At 36.7% G+C, this 23,743-nt stretch overlaps 1 protein-coding gene and 1 pseudogene across 2 annotated transcripts; one reads left to right on the top strand and one right to left on the bottom strand.

Moving 5' to 3' along the window:
* The first annotated feature begins 4,187 nt into the window (after nt 1-4,187).
* On the top strand, nt 4,188-9,585 carry LOC148878310 (alpha-1,3-arabinosyltransferase XAT2 pseudogene; annotated as a pseudogene). The gene is made up of 3 exons (XR_016101665.1): nt 4,188-4,439; nt 7,437-7,587; nt 7,886-9,585. The product of XR_016101665.1 is annotated as an alpha-1,3-arabinosyltransferase XAT2 pseudogene (transcript).
* A 244-nt stretch (nt 9,586-9,829) lies between these two features.
* On the bottom strand, nt 9,830-21,603 carry LOC148878309 (uncharacterized). The gene is made up of 3 exons (XM_088952666.1): nt 21,156-21,603; nt 20,243-20,266; nt 9,830-10,530 (listed from the first exon to the last, which is right to left on the bottom strand). Exons 1-3 carry the CDS (start codon nt 21,373-21,375, stop codon nt 10,205-10,207), a joined length of 570 nt encoding a protein of 189 aa, XP_088808792.1. The 5' UTR covers nt 21,376-21,603; the 3' UTR covers nt 9,830-10,204.
* Nucleotides 21,604-23,743: the final 2,140 nt, after the last annotated feature.

Raw genomic sequence — 23,743 nt, 5'->3', positions numbered from 1 at the left:
ATGATGTAAGGATTCAATATCCGAAGAAAAGACTTAATAATTGGAAGTGAAGTGTCTTAAAAAGTGAGTTTTTACACATGAGATGTGGTGCACATATTTTGAGCTTAATTGTCAAAGAAGGGTTGTCATAGGTAGATGATTTTATTTGCAAGATTCGTTTTACAGTGAAATATATAAGATCTTCACCAGTAAGGTTGCAAAGATCTAAGGATTGTATGGAGAAAGAAAAGATAATGAGTAGGGGTCTTGTTTTCCTAGATGTTGAAACTAGGTGGAGCTCTACTTACTTAATGCTGGAATTTTCTTTGAAATTTCAAAAGGTGTTTGATTTATTAGAAAGTGTTGATATTAGGTATTTAGATTACTCATGTTAAAAGCAAGGATTTGTCTACTGATGGAAATTGGGAATATGCTCGTGGTTTGCTACCTATTCTTAAAATTTTCTATGAAACTATATTGAAATTGTCTAGCTCACTTTATGTAACTAGAAATGAATACATCAAAGAAATTTATGGTATTGAAATTGTTCTTTTTCAAAGGTGTAAGAGTGATGATTTCTCTATTAGTTTTATGACTTCTAAGATGAAGAGGAAGTATGACAAGTATTGGGGAAATGTCAATAATATCAACACCATGTTATTCATTACTATTATTCTTGATCCCCTATGTAAATTGGAGAATGTGGATTGGGTTATTAGTGAGTCATATGATGTTGATACTACTAAAGTGCTAAATGAGAAAGTGAAACAAGTTTTGATTTCTATTGATGAGTTTTATAATTTAGCCCAGTCATTTCCTAATATTCACTCAAGTAATCAATCTAAGGATCCAAATGATATGAAAGTTGAGAATGTGGAGGATGTTGTTGATTTCATGAATTCATTATTAACAAGCAAAAAGCAGGCCAAGGAGGTGTAAAGAACAAAATGGAATTGGGTAAATATTTAGAGGAGGAATGTGAAGATCCAAAAAGTAAATCATTTGACATATTTGCTTGGTGGAAAACCAATTTCTCTAAATATCAAGTGCATTCTTTGACGGCTCAAGATTTATTAGCTATTCATGTGTCTACAGTTGCATCTAAGTTTTTAGCACTGGAAGTCATGTGCTTGATTCATTTCATAATTCTCTAACTCCGAGAATGATAAAAGCTATCATTTGTAGACAAAATTGGTTGTGAATGTCACGTGGTTATCTTTATATAGAGGAGAACTTAGATGAGTTTGAAAATATAGAATCAGGTAAAGTTTGTGTTTTTCAATTTTGTCTTTCTTGTTCATGTTTATTTTGTTATAGTAATTCATATTTGCATTTGTCTTTCTATTGAATAAATGCTATCCTTGATCGAGGAGCATCCTCTTGTCAACATTGATGATTAAGTGGTTGAGTGGTTATGGAACTTGTGTTTGTAGTTGTGAAGTGTGAAGTATGAAACTATGAACCTGTTTTTTTATAGTTGTGGTCCTTGTAAACTTGTGGTTGTGAACCTTATGGTTTTCTTAATTTTTTTATAGTTATGAACTTGTGGTTGTGATTTTTATGATGCAAATTGCATGGTTGTGGTTGTGGTTTGAACTAGGGATGCAAGAGAAAGAGAATATCTTTACTATAGGACTGATTTTGTCTTGGTTAATTCTTTGACGGTCATACACATTTGTTTATTTATTTTAATTCTTTGGCAATCATACTTGTGTTTGGTTCTAACTCTATTAATTAAGTTTTTCCTCTCTAAAGTTTGAACCATTAGAGAAGAAATTTTGATGGGAGATGGAGAGGAAATGGCTTGGAATAGTAGGCTTCAAAGTTATTACTATGCTGCTCCATGGAATGGTGAAGTGGTGACAATTTTATTTCATATTTTGGCTTGGATATCTAAGGTGAAGCACATTGCCATTTAAGTTGCTTTTTGCTTATAATTACTAAGAACATGACTATAAATTCTTTTATAGACCATGGGACTGACTTAATGATGTTTTGATCAAGGTTATAGTAGTAGATGACAAAATTTTGATTTAATGTTGTTGGTGGATAATTTCTTTTAGTAGCTATTTTAAGTCTTCATCACGGTATATCTACTTTATATGAGAACAAAGACCCATCTTCAGTTATCAAATTCTGCTCTATCTGGTTTTTTTATTGTATAGATGGGGCAACCTTATACTCTACTTGCACGATCAAAATCAAGGAAGATGAAGGTCTCAGGTACACTCGTTGTGCCAATATTGTAAAATCATACCTGTGTATTAGACTATAAATATGCACTGTGCAGGTATTTATTGCTGGAGCTACTGCTCCACAGTCTAAATGGGAAGAAGATGGTTTAAAGCTTCGCTCTGCTGCCATATCGATATCGATCTGTCCTATAATCAATCACCCATAGGGAACATCTATTCAACAGGTTGTGAAATTATCCATCTCCTATTTCCTTTTTCATTTGAACAAAGGTTTAATATGATTATGGCATTCCTATCTTCCTTTGTTTGTCTTGAACAAATTATTGTCTTCGAGAAAATTTAAGTGCTGACTTTTTTTTGATAATTTCAGCTGTGGAAGGTCAAGTCTAAGGACCTGAAGGTCTGAAATCCATCCCTTTGGAAGAGACTCGAGAAGGCTTCTGAATGCAATCTTGTGCTTGAGCAAGTCTGAGATGTCTTCCTCCCATCACAGATACCCAATTTTGCAGGACACTGCCTTGTCAAAGATGCAGCCAAGTGGCTGTGCTTTTCAAGGACTTCTGCTTAATCATGGGATCAAGGCATTGGAAATTTTGTAAACAAAACAACCTGAACCGGTGAACCCTACTATGATTCATATAGGTGACATTTGCAGAGCACGCTACTCATTAGCATTTTTATTCTCCCATGCATGAAATGGTTTTGGTGGTCTGTATGCTTCTTTTGCTGATAAATCAGTAAAATCATCCACATCTTCACTAGGCTGTTGGGCTTTATTGACATGTTTCTATATAGATAGAAATCATTTGTTTTGAGGATACAAAAGAAAAAAGAAATAAAATGAACGAGGTGGATTGGGTATTCAAAATTGAACTAACTAGGGATGCAAGATTGCAAGAGGGAAGGCTTTTTCCCTTTTTTTTTTTTTTAATTTTGAGTGCATTGGTTCGGTTTCAGTTTAGATATTTAAAAAATTGATCGGGTTGGTTTGGTTAAAAAAATTGAACCGTGAGCACCCCTAATATATTCTACTTAATCGGGATCTGCTCCTCACATAGCACACCTCACAAGGACCTCACAGACCTATCCCACTGTGTATTGGGAACATATCATCATTTGTGTCGTTATTCATGGGAAAATGTTCCCATTATACGGTGGGATAGGGCTGTGACATCCTGGTAAGGTGCACTCTACAAGGAGCAGATCTGAGCTTTGAAAATTGGGCTACAAAGCTCAACACACCCAAACCCAAACCTAGCTTGAGATGCTGAATTAAGCTCAGGTTGGGCTTAGGTTGATGAACTTGCACTTAATCTTGAGTCAGATTAAGCCTAAACTTGAGGTTGGGCTTTGGTTGACCCTCAACCTGACCCAACTCAACCTATATTTATGTATTATTATTCATGAGAGATGTTCTCGATACACGGTGGAATATGTCTGTGAAATCGGTGTGAGATGCTCTCTGAGGAGCAGACCCCAACTCGTTGTTTGTGGTGACATTTCATTTGTATCAATACAAATGCATTAGAGTGCAAATAAGAAGAATGCAAATTCTGGTTTACATCTGTTTTGGATAATATTTATTTTGGTTCAGGTTTTATTTTACTTTATCTCCAATGTAAAGAAATAAAATAAAAAGAGGTAACAAAAATAAACAGAATTTACACCGGCCTACGTTTGCATCAGGGCAAATGAAATATCACTGCAAACAAAATTTACCCTTCGAATTCACTTGGTCAATTACTTGAAATATGAATTTTGATGCCACTATTATTGGATTACATTGGATTCTATTTCCAACTCTTATTAGGTCAATGGTCAATGAAAAAGCCATTTGACTTGGTGTAGGGACGGGATGATCAAGTAATGAGATCCCTCCTCAATGAAACACTTGTCGAGGAGCTTGAATTGGTCTTGTTTGCAATGTATAAATTTATTATGTTTTCGCCTCAAAAGTAGGGAAAGAAGCATTGGACTAACCTCTATTTAATGTCATCTCATCTTAGGGAAATCGTATAAGAGAAAAGAGACCTTGACACAGGATTATTAACCTCCATTTTATTCAGCTCAATCGGATTTAGCCATTCCATTCTGTGCATTGCTCAAGCGGATTCAGTGTCTTGGGTCCTTTATTGTATTGCTGCTCTCATTTTTCTTGTATGCAGATTTGGAGCATCTAAATACTAAGCCGTCTATCACCGGAAAGGCACAATAACATTGAGACTCTTTCAATTAGAAGAAGGATCAAGGATCTGAAAGTACAAGGTATCTTGTTGTCACAGATGAAAGTTGAAGCCCTTAAGTATCAATACACATATCTTAAATATCGCTTGACACGCTGTAATTTTACCTTAAAAAAATAAAATAGCAAAGTTTGTCATGGAGAGATGTTCACAATGCACGTTTGAGATATTTTGTGGGGTGCATTTTGTGGGGGAGTCAATTTCAACTTATAATAATGTTGGCTCCCACCTAGCATACCCACAGGATATCCCACAGAACACACCCCAATGGCACATCCCAATTGTAATTAGGGCTGCAAATAAGTTGGATCAGATCTTATTTGAATCTGAATTTGATCCCATAAGAGCCGGATTCAGATATCTCCCTTGATCCTAACAAATCGGATCGGATCAGAAAAGTCAAATCGTTTAGTTAACAGATCGAATTCAGATATGCTCCAATCTGATCTGATCCATTAATTATAAAATATTGTTTATATATTTTTTATATAATTATATATTATTATAGTATACAAATTTATATCATAATTTTTTATTACAATTCCAATTCAATCAAATTCGAATCAGATATCTGATAAGATATTTGAATTTGAAATCAAATCATACTCTTGAAAATTCAACCGATTTTTATCAGATTCAGATCAATTGGATTTCTTATCAGATTGGATCAGATAAACCTTTTACTAAATTCGGCTTAATCCGTTTACAGCCCTAATTGCAATCACTTCTACTACACCTTAGGCTCCGTTCCGAAGGAGTACATATACAAATATGTAGAATGTAAAACCTTATATTTTGTATAGATTTATATTTGTATTTATATTCCTTCCAAACTGAGCCTTAGATAATTTTAGAACTGATACTGTTTTTTAGTGCCATTTTCTTATTCTTTGGTAAAACCAGTGCCGTTTTTTAAGAAAGTTTTTTTTTTTTTTCCTTTTTAAAAAATGCCCACCCAAACAGACATCATTTTCCCAGCACCGAATCTCCTGTATGGCACCGATATGACTCCATTTTCCGAGGAAACGGCATCAGTTCCAAAGATGCCCTTAATTAAAATTGAAATACATGGCCAATCCGTTATCTGATGAACCATCCAGATTAGCCACCTGGTTAGTTCACCTGAAGAAATTAAACATGTAGGGCCATCCAGCTAAGAGGCCTTGTCGACCTGATGAGTCATGAGACTACCTTTTCCTAGTTGTAATATCGTATTCTTTAGATAAATATAAAAATAAGTTGTAAAATTAAAAAGCCCCAAGCTGTTTACCAGTCACCCTTCACGTTTGATGAAAATGTATGTATATCAAATCGTATTTCTAATCGTTTTGTTCTTTTCCCTTTTCATTATTGATTTATTTCTGCTGTCTCACCAATATTTAACAAAATAATCTGTCACTTCTACCTAATTTGGAAATAAATATGCTACCCATCATTTTTCAAGGTTTAATTATGATGATATCACTTAGTTAAGGCCAATAATAAATTATTATAAATATGTTTTTTTTTTGGTATATGCTTGTGAGCACATGCCTAAAAATTAAAATATTGAGGATGACAATTATATAGTTGGAAAATACGAAATAAATTCAAACATATCAGGTTGTGGGCCCCAAATAAGAAGTCAAATTCGAAATTCCAAAATCCTAAGCCTAAATGGTAAGCTTGTGTTGTGTTCTATTAATTCTCCTTGGTATAAATTTTTCTACAAGGATTGACCCATGGTTATTTGCCTATTTCATCGCTTTTGGGGATTGAAAAAGAAGGGTGTGTAGGCTCAATTGAGTTGCTTGTAAAATTAAGAAAAAAAAAAAAGGAATGATTGTCTGAAATTTTTTTATTTCTTATGGTGTTTGGTTGCAGGTAAAATGATTGTTAGAAAACATTGAGCAAAGACTGATTCATTGTCAAGAAAGAAGAAAGAAGGGATCACCTGGCTTGTCATTTTTTTAACCTTTTCATCTATCACAAAAACTGATGCAAAAATTTATAGATAATTGCAGATAGGTACCCTATATTTTAGAAAAAATTCTATTCTTAATTCCTGAGCTTTCAAATGTGCCACTTTAGTATCTGAATTTCTAAAAGAATATACATTTAGGCTTAGTTTGGAAAGAGTGCAAGTACAAATATGTACAGAGCAAAGCCTTCTATTTTATTTTACATTTCTTAACCTATATACATATTTATATTTGTACTGCTTCCAAACTGAGCCTTTAAATCCAATTCCATTAAACTAACATTAAGGTGAGAGATAAAATTACAAAAATATCCATATTTTGATTCCACTTTTTTACCGTTCATCTTTCTTTTACCTATAGACTTTGAACACAAACCACAATGGCGAGTTTGCTTTGATGCCACTGGTTTGTATCTGAAGTCCAGGCATAAGATGCATTTGGCGTTCTTTATTTTAAGAATTTTATCTCAGTGTTCATAGGAGCATTTTAACAATAAATAGGAGATAAGTCCTTAAAATAAGAAATGCCAAATACAGCCTAATATTGAAAATAGAGAATCAGAATATGGATATTTTCATAATTTTGCCTTTCCCATTAACACGAGTTGGACTTAAATATATATTTATGAAAGTTTAGGTAATAAATTGACACATTTAAAAATTCAGGCAGGAAATCCAGGATACCCCTACAACTTTGAGGGTACCTATCTACAATTTACCAAAATTTTATTCCTTTTTTGCTTGATGAACCGAATAAGCTGGTAAGGAGCCACCAACTGTAACTCCAGATTGCTCCTGGTGAAGGTTGGATTCAATCCCAAGTCTTGAAGAAGAAACGAATTCAAAAACCTCATTAGCACGTTAGCGGGCAGTTTCTGCAACACTAAACAAAGACCAAGTAAATGATCTAATAAAAGAGAACCAGCAGAAACAGGGTAGCAGGGAGCGTGGACTTCCCACCATGTTTTTTGTTTTTATGATTTATTTATTGCTGTACTTCCTGTACGTAGTTGTATTAGGAGATTCTTCCACATCTGCAACTTCCTCTTCTTTTAACAGCTGAGATGATCACCATGTTCTCCGGGTCAGTGGAGAATGGCGAATGAATCACCAAGGCTGGCCTTCTGTACTGTATCTTGCTTAGCCTTACTTCTCCTTCCTCTGCTCTACGCCGTGCTCTTCCAATCTGATATCTCCTCCGTCGATTTATGTAATTCACCTGACTCTTTTTTTTCTCTTTCCTTTGTTTCTGATGTGGTTTATTATGGGTACCCCCCATTTCTAATTTTCTGATCTTCTTGATCGATTACGATGATTAAATAAAATATGGATTAATCAAATTAATTACAGGAGGATATTGTTCAGAGAAATAACTTGGTTGTTAAGCGTTGGTTAGTACTAAAATAGAGCTTACTTTGTTATAAGTAATAGTGTTCAGTACTTCAAGTTGATTGATGAAAACTAGAAACGGGTACCCCATTTCTAATTCTTGTTGTTTTGATATGAAGGGGAGCACCGGTTAGCAGGTTGGGGTGAGAGATTCGTCGTCAGTAGCAGAGACGTTGACGGAGGCACAGGAATCATCGAAGAGGAGGATCCTCTGAAGTTCTATCTGAGAAGATTAGTACGAGGTTCTCTGTGTGTGTGTGTGTGTGTTTAGTTTCTATACGAACGGAAAATGAAACTATATATAGTTGCAAACAGGAAGAAATCGAGTGGAGCTCGATAGCATCGGATTCTCATGCGACTCTGATCTACATTCTGATGTCTGCGTTGCCAACCAGCCTGTGAAGATTGACCTGCGTACGTTAACAGTTCATCTGGAGTCATCCAATCAGATTCTTCCTAATTTGCGTCATACTATTCGACCATACGCGAAGAAGGGAGACGAGAACAGCATGAAACAAGTAACTCCAGTGGAGATCAGAACACCGAACAGCTATAGCCCTCCGCGGTGTGATATCACCCACGAGGTCCCTGCTGCTATATTCTCCTCCGGCGGTCTCACCGGCAACCTCTTCCATGAATTCAACGAAATCATCATCCCCCTATTCATCACATGCCGCCATTTCCGGTCCCGTATCAGGTTCATCATCACTGATTTCAAGCCTTGGTGGGTCAGAAAATTCGGTCCCTATCTTTCCAAATTATCGTGGTATGGGATCATCAATTCAGGCAAAGACGACAGGGTGCATTGCTTTCCCGGAGCTGTGATTGGGCTCAAGTACCACGACAACCTCTCTTGCAACACTAGTAGTATTCCGGGTGGATACTCCATGCTAGACTTCAAGAGGTTCCTTCGAGAGTCATTCAACCTGAAAACAAAGCATGAATTCGAGATAGAAAAGCTCAATCTCATCCTAATTTCACGCAGGAATTCAATAAAGTTCTTGAATGAAGGTGATATGGTGAGGGCGGCGAAGGAACTAGGATTCCGAGTCACCGTAATTTCGCCTGGCCGGAAGTCCAACTTACAGAAGATGTCTGAGTTGGTGAATTCATGTAGCGTTCTGGTGGGGGCTCATGGGACGGGACTCACAAACGCCGTGTTCTTGCCTGCAGGAGCCGTGCTGGTGCAGGTGGTGCCATGGGGTCTGGACCGCCCTTCCAACGCTCACTTTGGTGGGCCGGTCCGCCAGATGGGTCTACATTACATAGAGTACCGGATCAGTCCGGACGAGAGCACACTCGTGAAAATATACGGTCGAGATCACCCCGTAATCACCGATTCAGCGTCTCTATACGGCCAGGATCTTAGGCTCAAAATTGATAGATTTAAAGAGACCCTTGAACACGCACTTTATCTTCTGGGACGCTTATCACCTAATTAAAGCTCTGATGGAGTTCTAGTGCTAGATGGGTCAAGCATCATTTGTGAATTGCGACATTATTCATACTAAAAGTCCAGGCCTAGCCTTGGTTTTCGGCCCACAAGGCCCATCAAAACCAAGTACAACCTTTTATAATTATGTTTTCTTTGAACATAGTGGTTGGTCCTGGTCCTGGAGAGAGTGTTGTTGTCACTTGTCAGGCATATTGCTTCTTTATTAAATTAGCTACAATAGGGGCAAAATATCATTGGTCCTGATGCAAATCATGTACAGGCTAATCCTGATTCAGTCATACTGTATCATTTTGTTATGTAAAATCAACTAGAACGAAATTTGCGGAAATTTTCATAAAAGGTAAATTCAAAATTCCCTATGCCAATTACATATGATGCTGATCTATTATTGGATGTAAAATCAACTCCCAGCTGGCTTGTTGATCTTTTGGATGAGGACCTTAGGATGGCTTCAGACTCTAGAGGCTCACCAGTCAGTCACATCCTCCTTGATTGGTCTTTGTTCGTATTTTGTTGTTTTTGTTAGTTTTCTTGTCTCGCTTTGTTTGCGGTTTTCCTTCTTTTGCTGATTCATGAAACCTCCTTACCAAGGCTTTGTACAAAAACATTAAAAGAAGACAGATGACCCTTGCTCTTTGTAAACTTAAAAGTAAGAAACGTGCTCAACACTTTTGGAGCCTTGGCTCTTTTACATATAACAAGCTTCCAGAAGCCAAACTGACTAGGAGATATTACTATGCCAACCAGAAAAAAAGATAACCAATAAATCGGATGAGTGAACCAATTGTGATTTGTGAGATTCACTAATCACAATATAGCCTACAACCTCTTCCATGTTAGCCCCCACCAAATTATCATCTTTGGTGTGCTATTGAGAATGTTGTCATTCATCAATAAGAGTAAGTAATGTTGACGAAAGAGGCCCTTGAGATCATCCTAATATATTTCCCTTGAATAGCCCATACATCACCTGGACATCCATTCAAGACTGAGCATGAGACTGTGTGCTTCCTTCCTTCCAACCTCTCTGCCGTGCCCTAAGCTCCCACATTATAGTCAATTTCTTCTGTGCTACTAATGCAGCTTCAGCTTTCTCCCTTGCCTCTTCACAGGTTTCCATCCCTGAATTGCACTTGTCTGCTTCCTTTTGATACTGAGATGCCATTTTCTTAGCCTCAAGTAATGCCATGTCTGCACGCTGTTGGTTTTCCAATGATTCAGCTTCCCGTAACTTCAATTCCTCTGACAATAGATCTGTAAAGTTCTTCTCCATGTCTTCGTTTACCTCCTGATCATGCTTTGCACAGTCTGCACAAATTATCAATAGAAAATGAGAGACGCTACAGTCAAAGAACTGGAGTGCAACATCCAAAGTTTGCCAAATAATTTAATAAAATCAATAAGTTTATGGTTATATTCACTCACATCGCAGCCAAATTCCACTAGGTAAAAATTTTTATAACAAGCATGAGTTAGTCCATCAAGTTTGTGGAGTAATCACTAGAAATTTATGAGTAGAAGTTTCCTATATATGACAGCTTTCCACCAATGTTTTGGAAACTATTATCAGATATCAAACAGAAAGGAATTTACCAGGTTTTCCTGATTTAGCTGGGTTTTTAACCTCAGAACCTCCAAAACCGGCCAGTTATCATTGAACCATAATGGGGTGTGTTCCCAGTACATCCAGTCAGCCCAGTCTGGATTTCAAAACATTGGTTCCCACTCTATCTGGGACATTTCTTCAACTAAGGGAAGATTATCATGGAGATAAATTTGGGCAATCTTGTTGGTCTCTTCTATTCTTCTCAAGGATATAGACCATATGGGTTTCCTGTGTGATTACCATTCTAATACCATATTTGTAAATTATACTTTTTCTTTTCTTCAAAAATGTTATCTACCTGAAGTTTAATTCCATGAGCATTTACCACCTCCCTTCTCTTGCTTTTGCATTTTCTTCGAATCTTCTTATCTCTGTTTGCAGTACCTGGACCATTTAAGACCATTTCAGGCATATTAGTCAGGCCTGGGCCCAGATGCAATAAAAAGTCCAGAACCAGGTACAGCCCTTATAATATTTTCAGGCAGTAACTGGCCAATTAAACACCATTTCTGGCTTATTAATGAGTTGTTCTTTCGAAAAATCTGTGATATGGGAAAGATATGGTATGGAATGAGTTTTGATCAATCAAAGTCCACCCATGAATTCTGATAAACAACACCTTATTCGCTATCACATTTATTAATCCAGTTTATTGATCAAAACCTCACCCGATCAAATTTTATGAATACCATTTTGATTGGTTTATTAATTTTTCAGGTATCATGCCTTTTTGCTACTATGTTTGGACTTATTTTTTTTATAAATAACTCTAATAAGTAATAAAGTGAAAGAAAATAGACTAAAATGATTCACTCATGTGCATAGAAAATCATGAACAGTACCTTTTATTATATATAAATGATGTTGATAATTTAATAATGAATAGCTTTAAATAAAATAGACCACATAAGGCTAAACTGGACTCTTACTTTTTATTATATATAAATGATGTTGATAAATGGCATATCCAAGTATACGAAATCAAGGTAATAGCTTGAAAAGAGAAAAAAAAAAATCAAACAGAAGAGAGAGTCCTCTTTTATCTCATGGATAGTTCTGTTCATGGTTTTGAAAACCGGACCGGAAATGGAACCGTTTTGGCTACCGGTTCCCAGGTCAAACAGTCTCACCATCTGGTCCAAACCCAGGTTGGATGGTTTTGGGGTCAAAAACCAGACCTGGACTCATGACTGGTTCCTGGGTCAACTGGTCCAACCGTCCGGTCTGGTCCTCTTGACAAACCCACAATAATGAGATATCAATCCATTGGTGAACAGTGTTTTAGACTTTAGGTATAATTTTGTGTATTACACCCCTTTTATTTTATCAGTAATAACAACATTTCATTAATTATAATTTGCAAAAGTATACCACTTTGGAGATAAACTATACAAGAGACAACCCATTGGAGCATAGTGCCAGCTCTCTCCCCCATTGCACATTTTAGAGTTCAGCCCCGAAAACCAGGTTTCTATTTGCCCTTTGCTTGGCTAAAATATCAGCCATACCATTTGCCATTCTACTACCAACTCATTGAACCTTGATTTGTATGTTCCTAGTCAAGCACTTCATCAGATTGAGCTTATAGGATGGTCATACCATGGACAGTCCATCATAAATAAATTCCTAAAGCTTTATCTAATTAATAAAGTAACAGATTGAGCTTATCATTACTGATAAAATTTAAGAGGATATCTCAGTAACCTATACTTAATAACTCCCACAAATGCGTCATTGATATTTTTAAGCATGTGTACCCTGTCAAAAAGATGAAGTTTTACACATTGGCCATGTATATACAGAGGCATACATACAAGAAAAAACTCTGTCCATATTCTTCAATCACGCCTACCTACACATATGGTGAAATATACTAGCACATAAAAAAGGTCATTACCCAATGTCATTCCCAGCTACATCGGTGCTTGGAAAAATATCCTACTATATCAGATAAGAAAAGTTGCTATAAATATGGAACTAAAGGAATTATAGTAATAGCATAGAAAGACTACTCTCCCAGTCTCCCCCATCTTAATAGAACTCTTTATGTCAGAGGGGAAAAAGGCCTAAAGAAGAATCAAGAAGTCAAAGGTAATTAAATATTTCCTGTCTTTTCTCCAGACACGTTTCAATAAAGAAAAAAGTCTATCTGACGCGCATTATGCAAATTTAGAATAACAGGAGTAAAAGATACCTCAAAGCATCTATTTGTATTATATTAGTTTGATAATTTATAGGGAGAGATTGAAGAGGAGGTTGTTCATATAGTTTGATTGGGATGAAATTAGTGCCAAGGCATGTCAGCCATGTCTAGAGTGGTGTAATAGGGAAACTAATCAGATCAAAAGCAAAATTATGCATGAGACCTGTAAGACCAACAATGTTATGGGGGCAGAGCATAGGGCAATCAAAAAGCACAAAATTTATAGAATAATATAGTAGTGATAAGAGTGTCAAGATAAATGAGAGGCAATACTAGAATCATAGAACTAGAAGCCACCTAGAGGTATAACAGTGTAACGTCTAAAGTGCAGGAAAATCACCTACTGCACAGTAAGGAGTAATCTAATGCAAGTTGAAGGTTTGCAAAAATGCTAGAGAGCAATCAAAAAGACCTGAGAACATACAATTTTACCCATACCCCCCTCCAAAAAAGAAAAGAAAGAAAAAAGAGAAAGGAGGTAAAGTAAGAATCATAGTTTTCAAGACGCCAAGGCGAGGCTGGGCATCAGGGGGGCGCCTTGTCGCCTAGGTGATGGATTTTTTTATATAGAAAACATAGATCCTAGGGTAGTTCCCTAGGTACCATAGCAATATTTCCTTAATAATTATTCATAATTTTCATAAGAAAAGTATAGAGTTGATGTTAAAGTATAGAAAATCAACATATTCATGAAAAGAAAAAAAAAACGAAGGAAAAGAAAATTCAAAAAGTATAGGGGGGCTGAGCCCTTATTTTTGTTATAGGAAAAGAAGAAAAGAAAAAGTAGTAGTAGTAGTAGTAGTAGTAGTAGTAATAGTAGTAGTAGAAAATGTGTTGATTAGACAAAATTTTAAGTTCTTCCTTATTGGTTCAGGTTTTAAAGTCTTTGAGGGTTCAACACAGCATTTAGCAATGTTTGTATTGATTAAATCCTAACAAACGAGAAAATAATAAAAAGAAATTAGTATATAAACACACAAAATGAATATTTTAGTTCAATAGTGCCTATTTTATAATTATAATGTCAAAAAATAAAGTATAAAAATGTATTTTACAATACATAGACCATAGTACAAAACTGCTTGGCGATTAGGTGAGGCATGCCTCAAAAGGGCACCTTGTCGCCTAGGCATCGCCTTGACAACTATGGTAAGAATATATTAAGAAAAACAAGCATGTACAACAAGATGATGTACACAGGGACTAATCACAAAACTGCCCTGGCAGACCCCAACCTGCTTTACAAACAGATTTTCATATATAAAAAGGGAATTGAAACATATATTCTTAAAAAACGAATGTGCCATTAGCCAGGAGTGTATTTTCCCCAAAACTTTCTGAAAAACAAAATCTGAAGAGCTAATCTTATTTTTGAAGATTCTTGCATTTCTCTCCTGCCATAAGCACCAAAACACCACCACTGGGATTATGTTCCAGATGAGTTTTCCTCTTTTTCTCAGACCTTCCACCCTCCATCCATTTAAAAACCCCGCTACTGATCCTAGGCAACAGCTTTGCACCTCAAAAGGTTGAGCTACTCCGGACCATATATCACAGCAGAAAAATGGCAATGTAACAGCAGGTGGTCCAGAGATTCTGAGTGGCCTTCACAAAGAACACAATCTGATGAGTCCAAAAGCATTCCCTTCTGCAGGAGATTACCTCTGGTTAGGATTTTGTTTAATTAAGCAGTCAAGACAAAGAACGCAATTTTTGAGGGAAAATTCTTGCACCAAATGATGTTCGCAGGAACTAACTGGTCTTCTCTAAAGGTTAAAGCATTGTGAAAAGATTTGACTGAGAACTTTCCTGCCTTGTCCCATTTCCAAACTCTATAGTCAGCCCTCCCAATTTCTACTTGTGTTGTATAGCAGATGCAACGTTTCCATCAATGCGTCCACTTCCCAGTCATTTAAATTTCTTCTGGAATGAGAATGCCACACCACACTTCCATCTTGCAGCTACATACAGTTGGCTACTTTGGATTCTTTATCCACTGCCACCTCAAAGAGATTAGGGAAAGCTTCTGCCAATGGCCTTTCTCCACATCAAACATCCTCCAAAACTTCACCCCTTTTGCAAAAGCACCAAAAACCTTTTCAATCCCTTTCCAGACTGAGCATCCATAGGACTGGCTAGCAGCTACTGGGTCCCACCCTAGATTTCTGTTGCCATACTTGGCAAGGATCACTCTTCTCCACGAACCCCCTTGATTTTCCCCAAAACAACAAAACCATTTTCCTAGAAGGGCAGTATTGAAATCCTCGACTCTTCTCACCCCTAAACCACCCTGGGTTTTCAGTCTGCATACTTTGCTCTAATTAACTAGATGAAACATCTTTTCTTCTTTCCAACCTCTCCAAAGAAAATCCCTCATTTTCTTTTCTAGGATTGGCCATTCCTGAGGATATCAGGTACATTGAGAGTAAATACAAAGGGAGGACAGCACACTTTTCACCAAAGTAATGTTGCCTCCATAGGAGATGCATTTTGCTTTCCAGGAGGCGAGTTTTTTCTCAACTCTTTCAATAATTGGCTCCCAAATAGATTTGGAGTTGCACCTTGCACCCAAAGGCATTCCTAAGTATTTTAGAGGTAACTTTCCCATCTTTTTTGTTTTCGATAAATAACTTTCCCATCTTACATCCCAATTCATCTGCCCATTGAGATAGTTCCTACACCTCTTAAGGGGAAAGAAAGTGGGAAAGAAAAGGTGAACTAACGCCCCCTTCCTCCTCATCCCCCCCCCCTCTTAAGGAGGCTTACGCCTCTTACATTCTAAACTACGCCTCACGCCTCTTGGTAGTGGAACGCCTCGCATCACGCCTCTAGGTAGTGGAATGCCTCACATCACGCCTCCACCTTTTAAACATTGTTCAAAACCTTCTATAAAACCATCTGTAGCAGCCCTTTTCACCATTCTACTGAGAGCCTCCATAATGCAAATGAAGAGGAAAGGGGGTGTGGTAACACACACTTTCATCCAATTTCTCCATTTAGGTCCAAGGTTCTTTCTTCCAAGGATATAATCTAAAAAGTTCCAGTTCACATAATCAAACACCTTTTCCCAGTCCACTTTGTAAAGTAGTCCAGCCCTACCACTTCTCAGCCTTAGTCTAAAAGTTCATTTGCAATGAGGACCCCATTCACCATCAATCTCCCTTCCACAAAAGCATCCTGACTCTCAGAAATGATGCAGTTCAGAATGAATTTCAGCCTCTTTGATAACACTTTGGCTATGATTTTGGATATACTCCCTATTAAACTGATTGGCCTGAAATCCTTAAGCTCTTCTGCTCCTTTTTCTTTGGAATAGTTGAAATAAAAGTTGGGTTTAAGTTCCTTTCCAAAGCTGCATAAGTGTGAAATTCCTTTAGTACCATCATTATATCCGTCTTCAAGAAATCCTAACAGCACTTGTAAAAAGCCATGGTAAACCGTCTAGTCCCGCAGCCTTTTCCCCTTTCATTTCCATGATTGCTTCTCTCACTTGCTCTTCTTTAAACTCCTTTTCCAACTCCCTTGCCTGCTCCTCTGAAATCCCCTCAAAATCAAGGTCATCAATATTATGTCTAATTTTCCAATTTTCTTTATAGAGATTTTCAGAAAAACTCTACTGCACATGTTTTAGTTTCTTCTCTGAGCCAAAGACATCTGTCTCTTTGTCTCCATTTAGTTTCTTCTTGGAAGGCCACCATATCAAATTCTAACTTAGCAAATAGTCTTGTGCTCTTGTGCTCTTCTGATATCTGACCTTCCTTCTCTACCCTATCTACTTCTTGTATTGCTTCCAAAAACTTGCTTTTTTCTTCTCCAGCCCCTTGAAGACTTCAAATTTCTACACCTATATTTTTCCTTTTAGAGCTTTCAGTTTTTTCTTCCCCATCTAGTCATGAAATCAGCAAAACCAATCATTCCCCTATTCACTCTGGACTCCCCCCCCCCCTTTCTTTATCTAACTCCATCAAGCTCTGCCCAGAAACTTTCCCTCAATCTATCAATCATTTGGGCCATAGATAGAGGTGAGAGAGAACTCCCAGCCATCCTTTAATAAGTAGCACCATAGAGAGATGGAGAATTTCCCCACTTCTGTGTCCTTCACTCAGATCAGATCTGTCCCAGATGACTACCAAACTCCCTGAAGTCCCTACAGTTCGGTAGAGATACCCAGCCACAGCTACAGTCGCACCAAATACGTCTGATAATGTGGTCTTCCACAAGTTCCATCTTAGTTTCTTGCAAACAAAGAATAGCTGCCACCCAAGGTTTCACATAGGAGCTTGCGACCAGAATTCAGGCCCCGTATATTCCAAGAGACTATCTTCATGGCTGACTCCCGGATTTTGTCTAAGGGAGAAGAGATCGACTTCTTTAAGGGGCGGTCCTCCCCCCTCCTACCCTCCTTTCCAACTCTTGCCACTGCTCTTGCGATATCATTTAACCTCCACACAAGCCTAAAAAGTTCTCTTTGAGTTTTCCTGCCCTTCCTGCCTTTTTGTTCCAACATTCTTTCCACATCCATTAGGAAGGCTAAAGTTTTTTCTTCCATACCCCTGAAAGACAACCCCAGAAACACACCAAATTCCATGAACTTAGAAAAAACCCAAGAAGAAGGCTCAGTAATAGATCCACCTCCTGTTAGAACCAAGTTCTCCTTTCCATTCTTTGATCTTCCTTTCTGTGAACTATTTGAAGCCTCTCCCACCATGAGCCAGTTGGCTGAAACTAATGACAGGGGGACTCACCTCTATCATTTCAATGTTGTCTTCCAAATCCTTCGTATCATCTCCATGAAGTACTAAGGCCAAATCTGCTTTATTACTCGTTGGGACCTATAAGTTCTCCATCTATCAAAGAGGAAGCCTCTAATTGTTGGGTGCCCTGAGTAGCATTGTTTTCCATAATGGTGGCTCTCAATGGTAGCTCCCTTTGAAAACCTCAAGCAATTTGTTCAGTCATCAAAAGGCTGGCATTTGTCATAGCTTCTTCAACTAGGGGAGGCGAAGGTTGAAATCGGGATGAAAGCCCCTCTTTTTGATTAATAGAGTTACGAGGATGTGGGTTGGGCTGGTTGTGGATTGGACAGGGACCTGAGCTGGTTGGACCACCGAGCTCTTGGGTTGACCCCAACTTAGTCATTAGAACAAGGTGTTCCCCCTCAACAAAGAGTGGTTCAGTCTCATGAGCACACGCCCCCAATTTCTTATACCCGTCCCATATCTGATGCACAAATAGGGTTAAGGCCAGGGGCAAGATCTAGTCTAGGGTTAAGCTCCCTTCTTGCCACGTGTTCAGATCGGCTCCAATTCCCTATCCCCATTTCACCAAGTATTTCAAAGCATCCGTTAAGTGTCCTCTCCACAGGCCGGTTCGATGGTCATCCTTTCTTTTACAGAGTCAAAGCTCTTAGAACCCACAACATCACCCCTGAGCTTGGCCTAGTGGGCCCCTTCATTCACCTCCACCACCTGCTTCACCATGTCTCTACCACCTTTCCCGACCTTGACCACCCATCCCAACTTTTCCTCTCTAAGCACTTCCTTTCCCTTTAATCTTCTCCCCACATCCAATGAGATGTCTGAGCCTGCCAGTGACTTTCAAATCCACTCCTGCAATACAGGCATGGAGTCAATGCAACTAGTTGGTTTTGCCTTTCGCTCTGGGAGTATCTTAGGCCATATGGTTAGTTCTACCATCGTGTCCCTGTCTAACACCTTTATCGAAGTCGGGGGATAGCCTTGCATTCTGATTTTGATCCATTAAGATGTTTCTTTAGCTGAATCTGAGTTGTCAGTCTCTAGATAGCCTCCATAGAGATCCCCAATCTTCTCCACCACCTTAGTAATCCAGAGATGAAGAGGTAAACTGAAGATTCTTAGCTAGTATGCCTTCCTTCTGCATTCCAATACAATCTCCCCATGTCCCACGAGACTAGATGAAGCAATTCTCCCGTCAAAATTCCTATCTCTGGTGGACCAAACCCTTTTGGCTTCTTCCTCATTTGCAAAATGAAGAGAATCCTCGAATCCTGCAGCCTCAGTAACCTCAAGCCACCTTTAACCTTCCATCCTCGGATGACCTAATTTTTAATCTCCACTAACTGTCTCGTGGTGGTGATTGCACCAACTAAACGGGTTCTTAAAAAATTTTTCCTCTCTTCATTCTCCAAGCCTCTTGTGGCGATGAACATGCCATTTCTGTCTACGCTCACCTCTACAGTTCCTTGCAATGACCTATTAGACAGTTTTGGATGGTGAGAAGATGGAAATTCAATGTAGGGTTAAGTTGTAGGGATATGGTGATATGAGTTAAAGGGATGATGAGAATAATTATATGATTTATCAGCAAAATTGTCTAATAGGTCCTTGCATGGTGGTTTTCCATCCTCATTTGGCTACAGACAACAAAGATGCCGTAATCATGAGTCTTACAAGAGATCCTAAGTCCTAATCAAGAGATTGTATTGAACTTAAGGTTCCTCCAAGACTTTAACAACTGGGGCATCAAAAATAAGGAATATCAAAACCATCCCCTAGATGTGAACCAGCTTGATGCTAGAAGCTGGATGGATCATCCTTTTATCCTTCAGGCATGTTTACAGGTCACTCACTCTTTTCTAGGTAGCTACATTGCACCATGGGAACTTCCATTATTACCAAATTTTGTGTATCATCCGTCCTCTCCAAAATTCCATCCATAAATCATAAAGGCAACTGTTTTTTTCTGAATACCTCACTGTTGACAGGTTGACTGGATGAAGTATGACCTTCAATGATCATACATGCAAGCTATGCTTAGAGGCTGAAAGGAATGGATGGTGCCTAAATACCTAACATATAATCCAAACGAGGCTGAAAGTGACCACATTGGCTCTAGTTTTACATAATAATTTAGAAACCTCAATGTTAAGCAAATTTAACCCCCAAATAGAAGGGGAAAAGGCTTTCCACTTTAAATGCAAATGTACATAATGGCAGACATGTATCTTATTACCTAATGCTTATAATTGTGAAAGTTCCAAATTAAATACACAATAACTAAAAAAAGAAAAAAAAACTACATGATAATGCTGATAATATATCTGACATTACTTGCATTTGCAATGGTACATATGAGATGAATAAATATCAGCCAAGAACTAATAGAAAATCTGGTTTCGTATATCAAATCAATCCATTTTACCTCCCCAGGTTTGTACAAGGAACACTAACCTGTAAAGGAGAAGTTGCTTAACCCTGCATGGAAAGTGCAAACACAAAACATAAAATAAAATGAGCACATGCTGACCAAGTGAGAAGCAATTAAAATACAAAAAAAAAAACAATAAGTGGAGAAATGCAATTCTCAAAAATGCAAAAAGGAAACCTTGGATAGGCTTTGCATTGGTGGTTTATATAATGAAGCCCAACGTACAAAATAATATCTTTGATGATGTTAACCAAGTACATTAAGAATATATAATTTTTACATCAATCAGCAAAGAAATGAAAACACAATTTCCATGTATTTTGTGCATGTTTTGAGATTATATTCCGAGATATGTCAAAATTGATTCCATACCAAGACCTAACACACTCCATGTTTAACAGCACTTACTTCATCCATGACATGTAATTGTTTTGTTCATGTTTGGACAAAAAAGAGATAAAAAAGTACGAAAACAAAATCCAGAGTCATAAATCTTTAGCACGAGCATGCGCTCCCATGCCTCAGAAAATAACTAGCCGGATTAACTACATATGAAGAAAAGCCGTCATCTGAAAGAGTAGCTTAGCTCTGCTATTTTCATAAATAAGGGGCCGTGCAAATCAAAATGGTAAATGCATAGTTGCCCTCAAAATGGTTCCAAAATAAGTTTCAGTTTTACAACAACGATATTGAGGTCAAGGCTCTCGATTATAGCAATGAGGCTTCTCGCAGACTATGGGGTACGAATTAAAATAAATTATTACCAAATCGAAATTTACTAATACCATCGGCTCTCGATTTTAGATTGGAAAAGACAGACTTATACTCGATTAGACATCGAATTAAAAAAAAAATTATGGAAGGAACCTAAATGGTTTTAGAGATTAAACAAATAAGAACTATTATAAACAGATCTACTGGGTTAGGGAAGATCACCTTCGGGCAAGGAGAGAAGGGGCTGAGAATTGCAATCACAATTGCAAGGAGGGCAAGAAGCCGAAGAAGAAGAAGAGGCGTGGCTAACTGCAGCCAAACCTTCGGTAACGTGCCAGTACAGTGGCGGACCCACTATGTATCCGGCCAAGCACATAGCCATCACAGCTAAAGCCACCTTCAACACGCCGGGGCTACACAAACCAGTCCGATTCACAGCCATTCTCTCTCTCTCTCTCTCTGTAATCTGGTAAGCGAAGAGGATCTTGACCGGAAATTTCAGTTTCAATGGCGTATTGAGAGTAGTGCCACAGATCTGAAGACTGCGAAAGCCAATGTATAGCGATCACCGACGGCCCTTCTTGGCAGTCGACTTCACTGCCGTAAAAGCGTGCTGGTAATGGTGGGAAATTTTGAGAAACCAGATTACGTGTTTGTTTGAGTATTATATATATATATATCCACTTCAGCGTTAATTAATTCAGGGTCAGGGCCGAGCCCAACCAATTAATGCGCTTAAACCGAATTGGGATCAGTTCCTCACATAGGGCGCCTCACAACCACTTTACGTGTTCATCTCATTATGCATTGATAACACCTCCCATGAATGAATAATATTGTGAATGTATTATCACGATAACCTCTCACGTGCATACTTACTAGTTTATACTTATTTGTGAATGTATAATGAAATTTTTTTATTAAAATTACTCTCTATTTCTTTGTTTGAGAAAAGATATACAAATCGTTTTGTTACGGTCTTTATGGCTACTAAAATGTCCATATTTGCGTATTTAGTCCATCTCTAATTGTAATTATTGAAAATATAACTTTAATTATTATTTTCACCCCATTTAATTCCCTCTCATTAAGTCTTATACTTAAGGTATCAACTCTATTTTCTCTTGTTAAATATTATATTTAAGTTATTTTCTACTAATAGATGTTATTAATTAGATATATGTCAATATTTTTAATAATATAAACTCATATATTTTAAAATTGGCTCAAAAACAAAATCCTTTTTATCTAAGTGGTGGCTAAGCAATTCAATCATCCAAACCAATTTTTTTTATAATCCATCATCCAAATCAAAAAGATCAGCCTATAAAGTCATAGTTAGGTGATAAAATTTATAAAATAGGAATAAAAATAAAAAATTACAAAAATGTAGAAAAAATAATATACATTTATGATATTTTTATTAATCAAAATTAAAAAAAAAGTGTAATAAACAAGAATTATTTTTATTGATAATGAAAATAAAATACATAATTTAGAACTAACCAAAAAATAAAATCAATTTAATGTTTGGAAAAAATCAATAGTTAAACTTTTGAGACAAATATGTTGACATTTAATGTCATAAATAAAAAAAAATTAATAAAATATATAAATATATGAATTCTAAAAAAATCCAAGCACATATATAATATCATATAACTATCATATTAAACAAAAAGTAAGTGTGTCATATCAAAATTATTTTTACCCACAGAAATACAAAAAAATTAATGAAAAAATTGAGCACATCTATAATTCTATATTTACACTGCTATTAAAAATATGAATAAGATTGTGAAACTTTCTTTTGACTAAAATACTCATTTTTTAATTTAGTCTGTATTTAATTATGAGGTTTAAATTGTAAATTGAACTACTACTTTTCACTTCATTCAACTCTTTATTTTTTTGATAAATTAATAAAAAAATACACCCAAAAGATAAAACATACAAAAAGAAGAATCTAGCAAAGTAGGTAGGCTTGTTAATGATATTTGAAACTTCACAACTCGATTTGATTATCGCATATTTGGATGAGGTATTTATGTAATATTTGGATTTTGCAATCTACATCCGATTAATAATAAAAAATAAAAAATTGAAATACATATTTATAGAAATTTTTGGATATATTATTAATACCATTGTCATCATTTAGAATTGCCACGTGCAAAACACATGCACGCTTATTAGTTTCATTAAAAATTGAGTGGAATAAATCGAAATAATTGATTGAAAATTGAAATTGAATAATTTTTTATTAATACTGGGTTTCATTGCATATATTGAATATAAGAAAAATCTATGATGAGAAAGGCATGATATTGGATAGGCTTTTTATCAATCAAAAACTCCCCATGAATGAAAATCCATGTGATTATTAATTAAATTTTCAATTCTAAAAACCAAATCCAAAATATCTAAAAAATGAATTAATTGAACTGAAATTTCGTAATACCAAAATAATAGAACTGAAAAACCTAAACTGAAATTTTCAGTTCAATTTTAACCAAATAATAATATTGCAAATAAAAATGAGGATTCTATTACCAAAAAATAAATAAATAAATAATGGGGATTTTATTTTCAATGTATTGTCAAGGTCATATTTGCTCACAATAAAAAAAATGCTCCAACACATTTCAACATGATTTGCATCTACATATTGTAGACACAGTGGCCGGTAGGTCCCAGTTTCATGGTGGTTTTGCATTATCATAGTAGATATGGATAAAGATCTTCTACCAACAAAATGCTCTCAACACTGTCCCAACAAATGACTGCGGTTGCATGTTAAGAACATCTCC

This window comes from Nelumbo lutea, chromosome 1 (assembly GCF_056320005.1).
Source record: "Nelumbo lutea isolate HS-2025 chromosome 1, American lotus-T2T, whole genome shotgun sequence".
NCBI lineage: Eukaryota > Viridiplantae > Streptophyta > Magnoliopsida > Proteales > Nelumbonaceae > Nelumbo > Nelumbo lutea.
The sequence above is the reverse complement of the archived record's forward strand: the minus strand, read 5'-3'. Positions and strand labels throughout refer to the sequence as shown.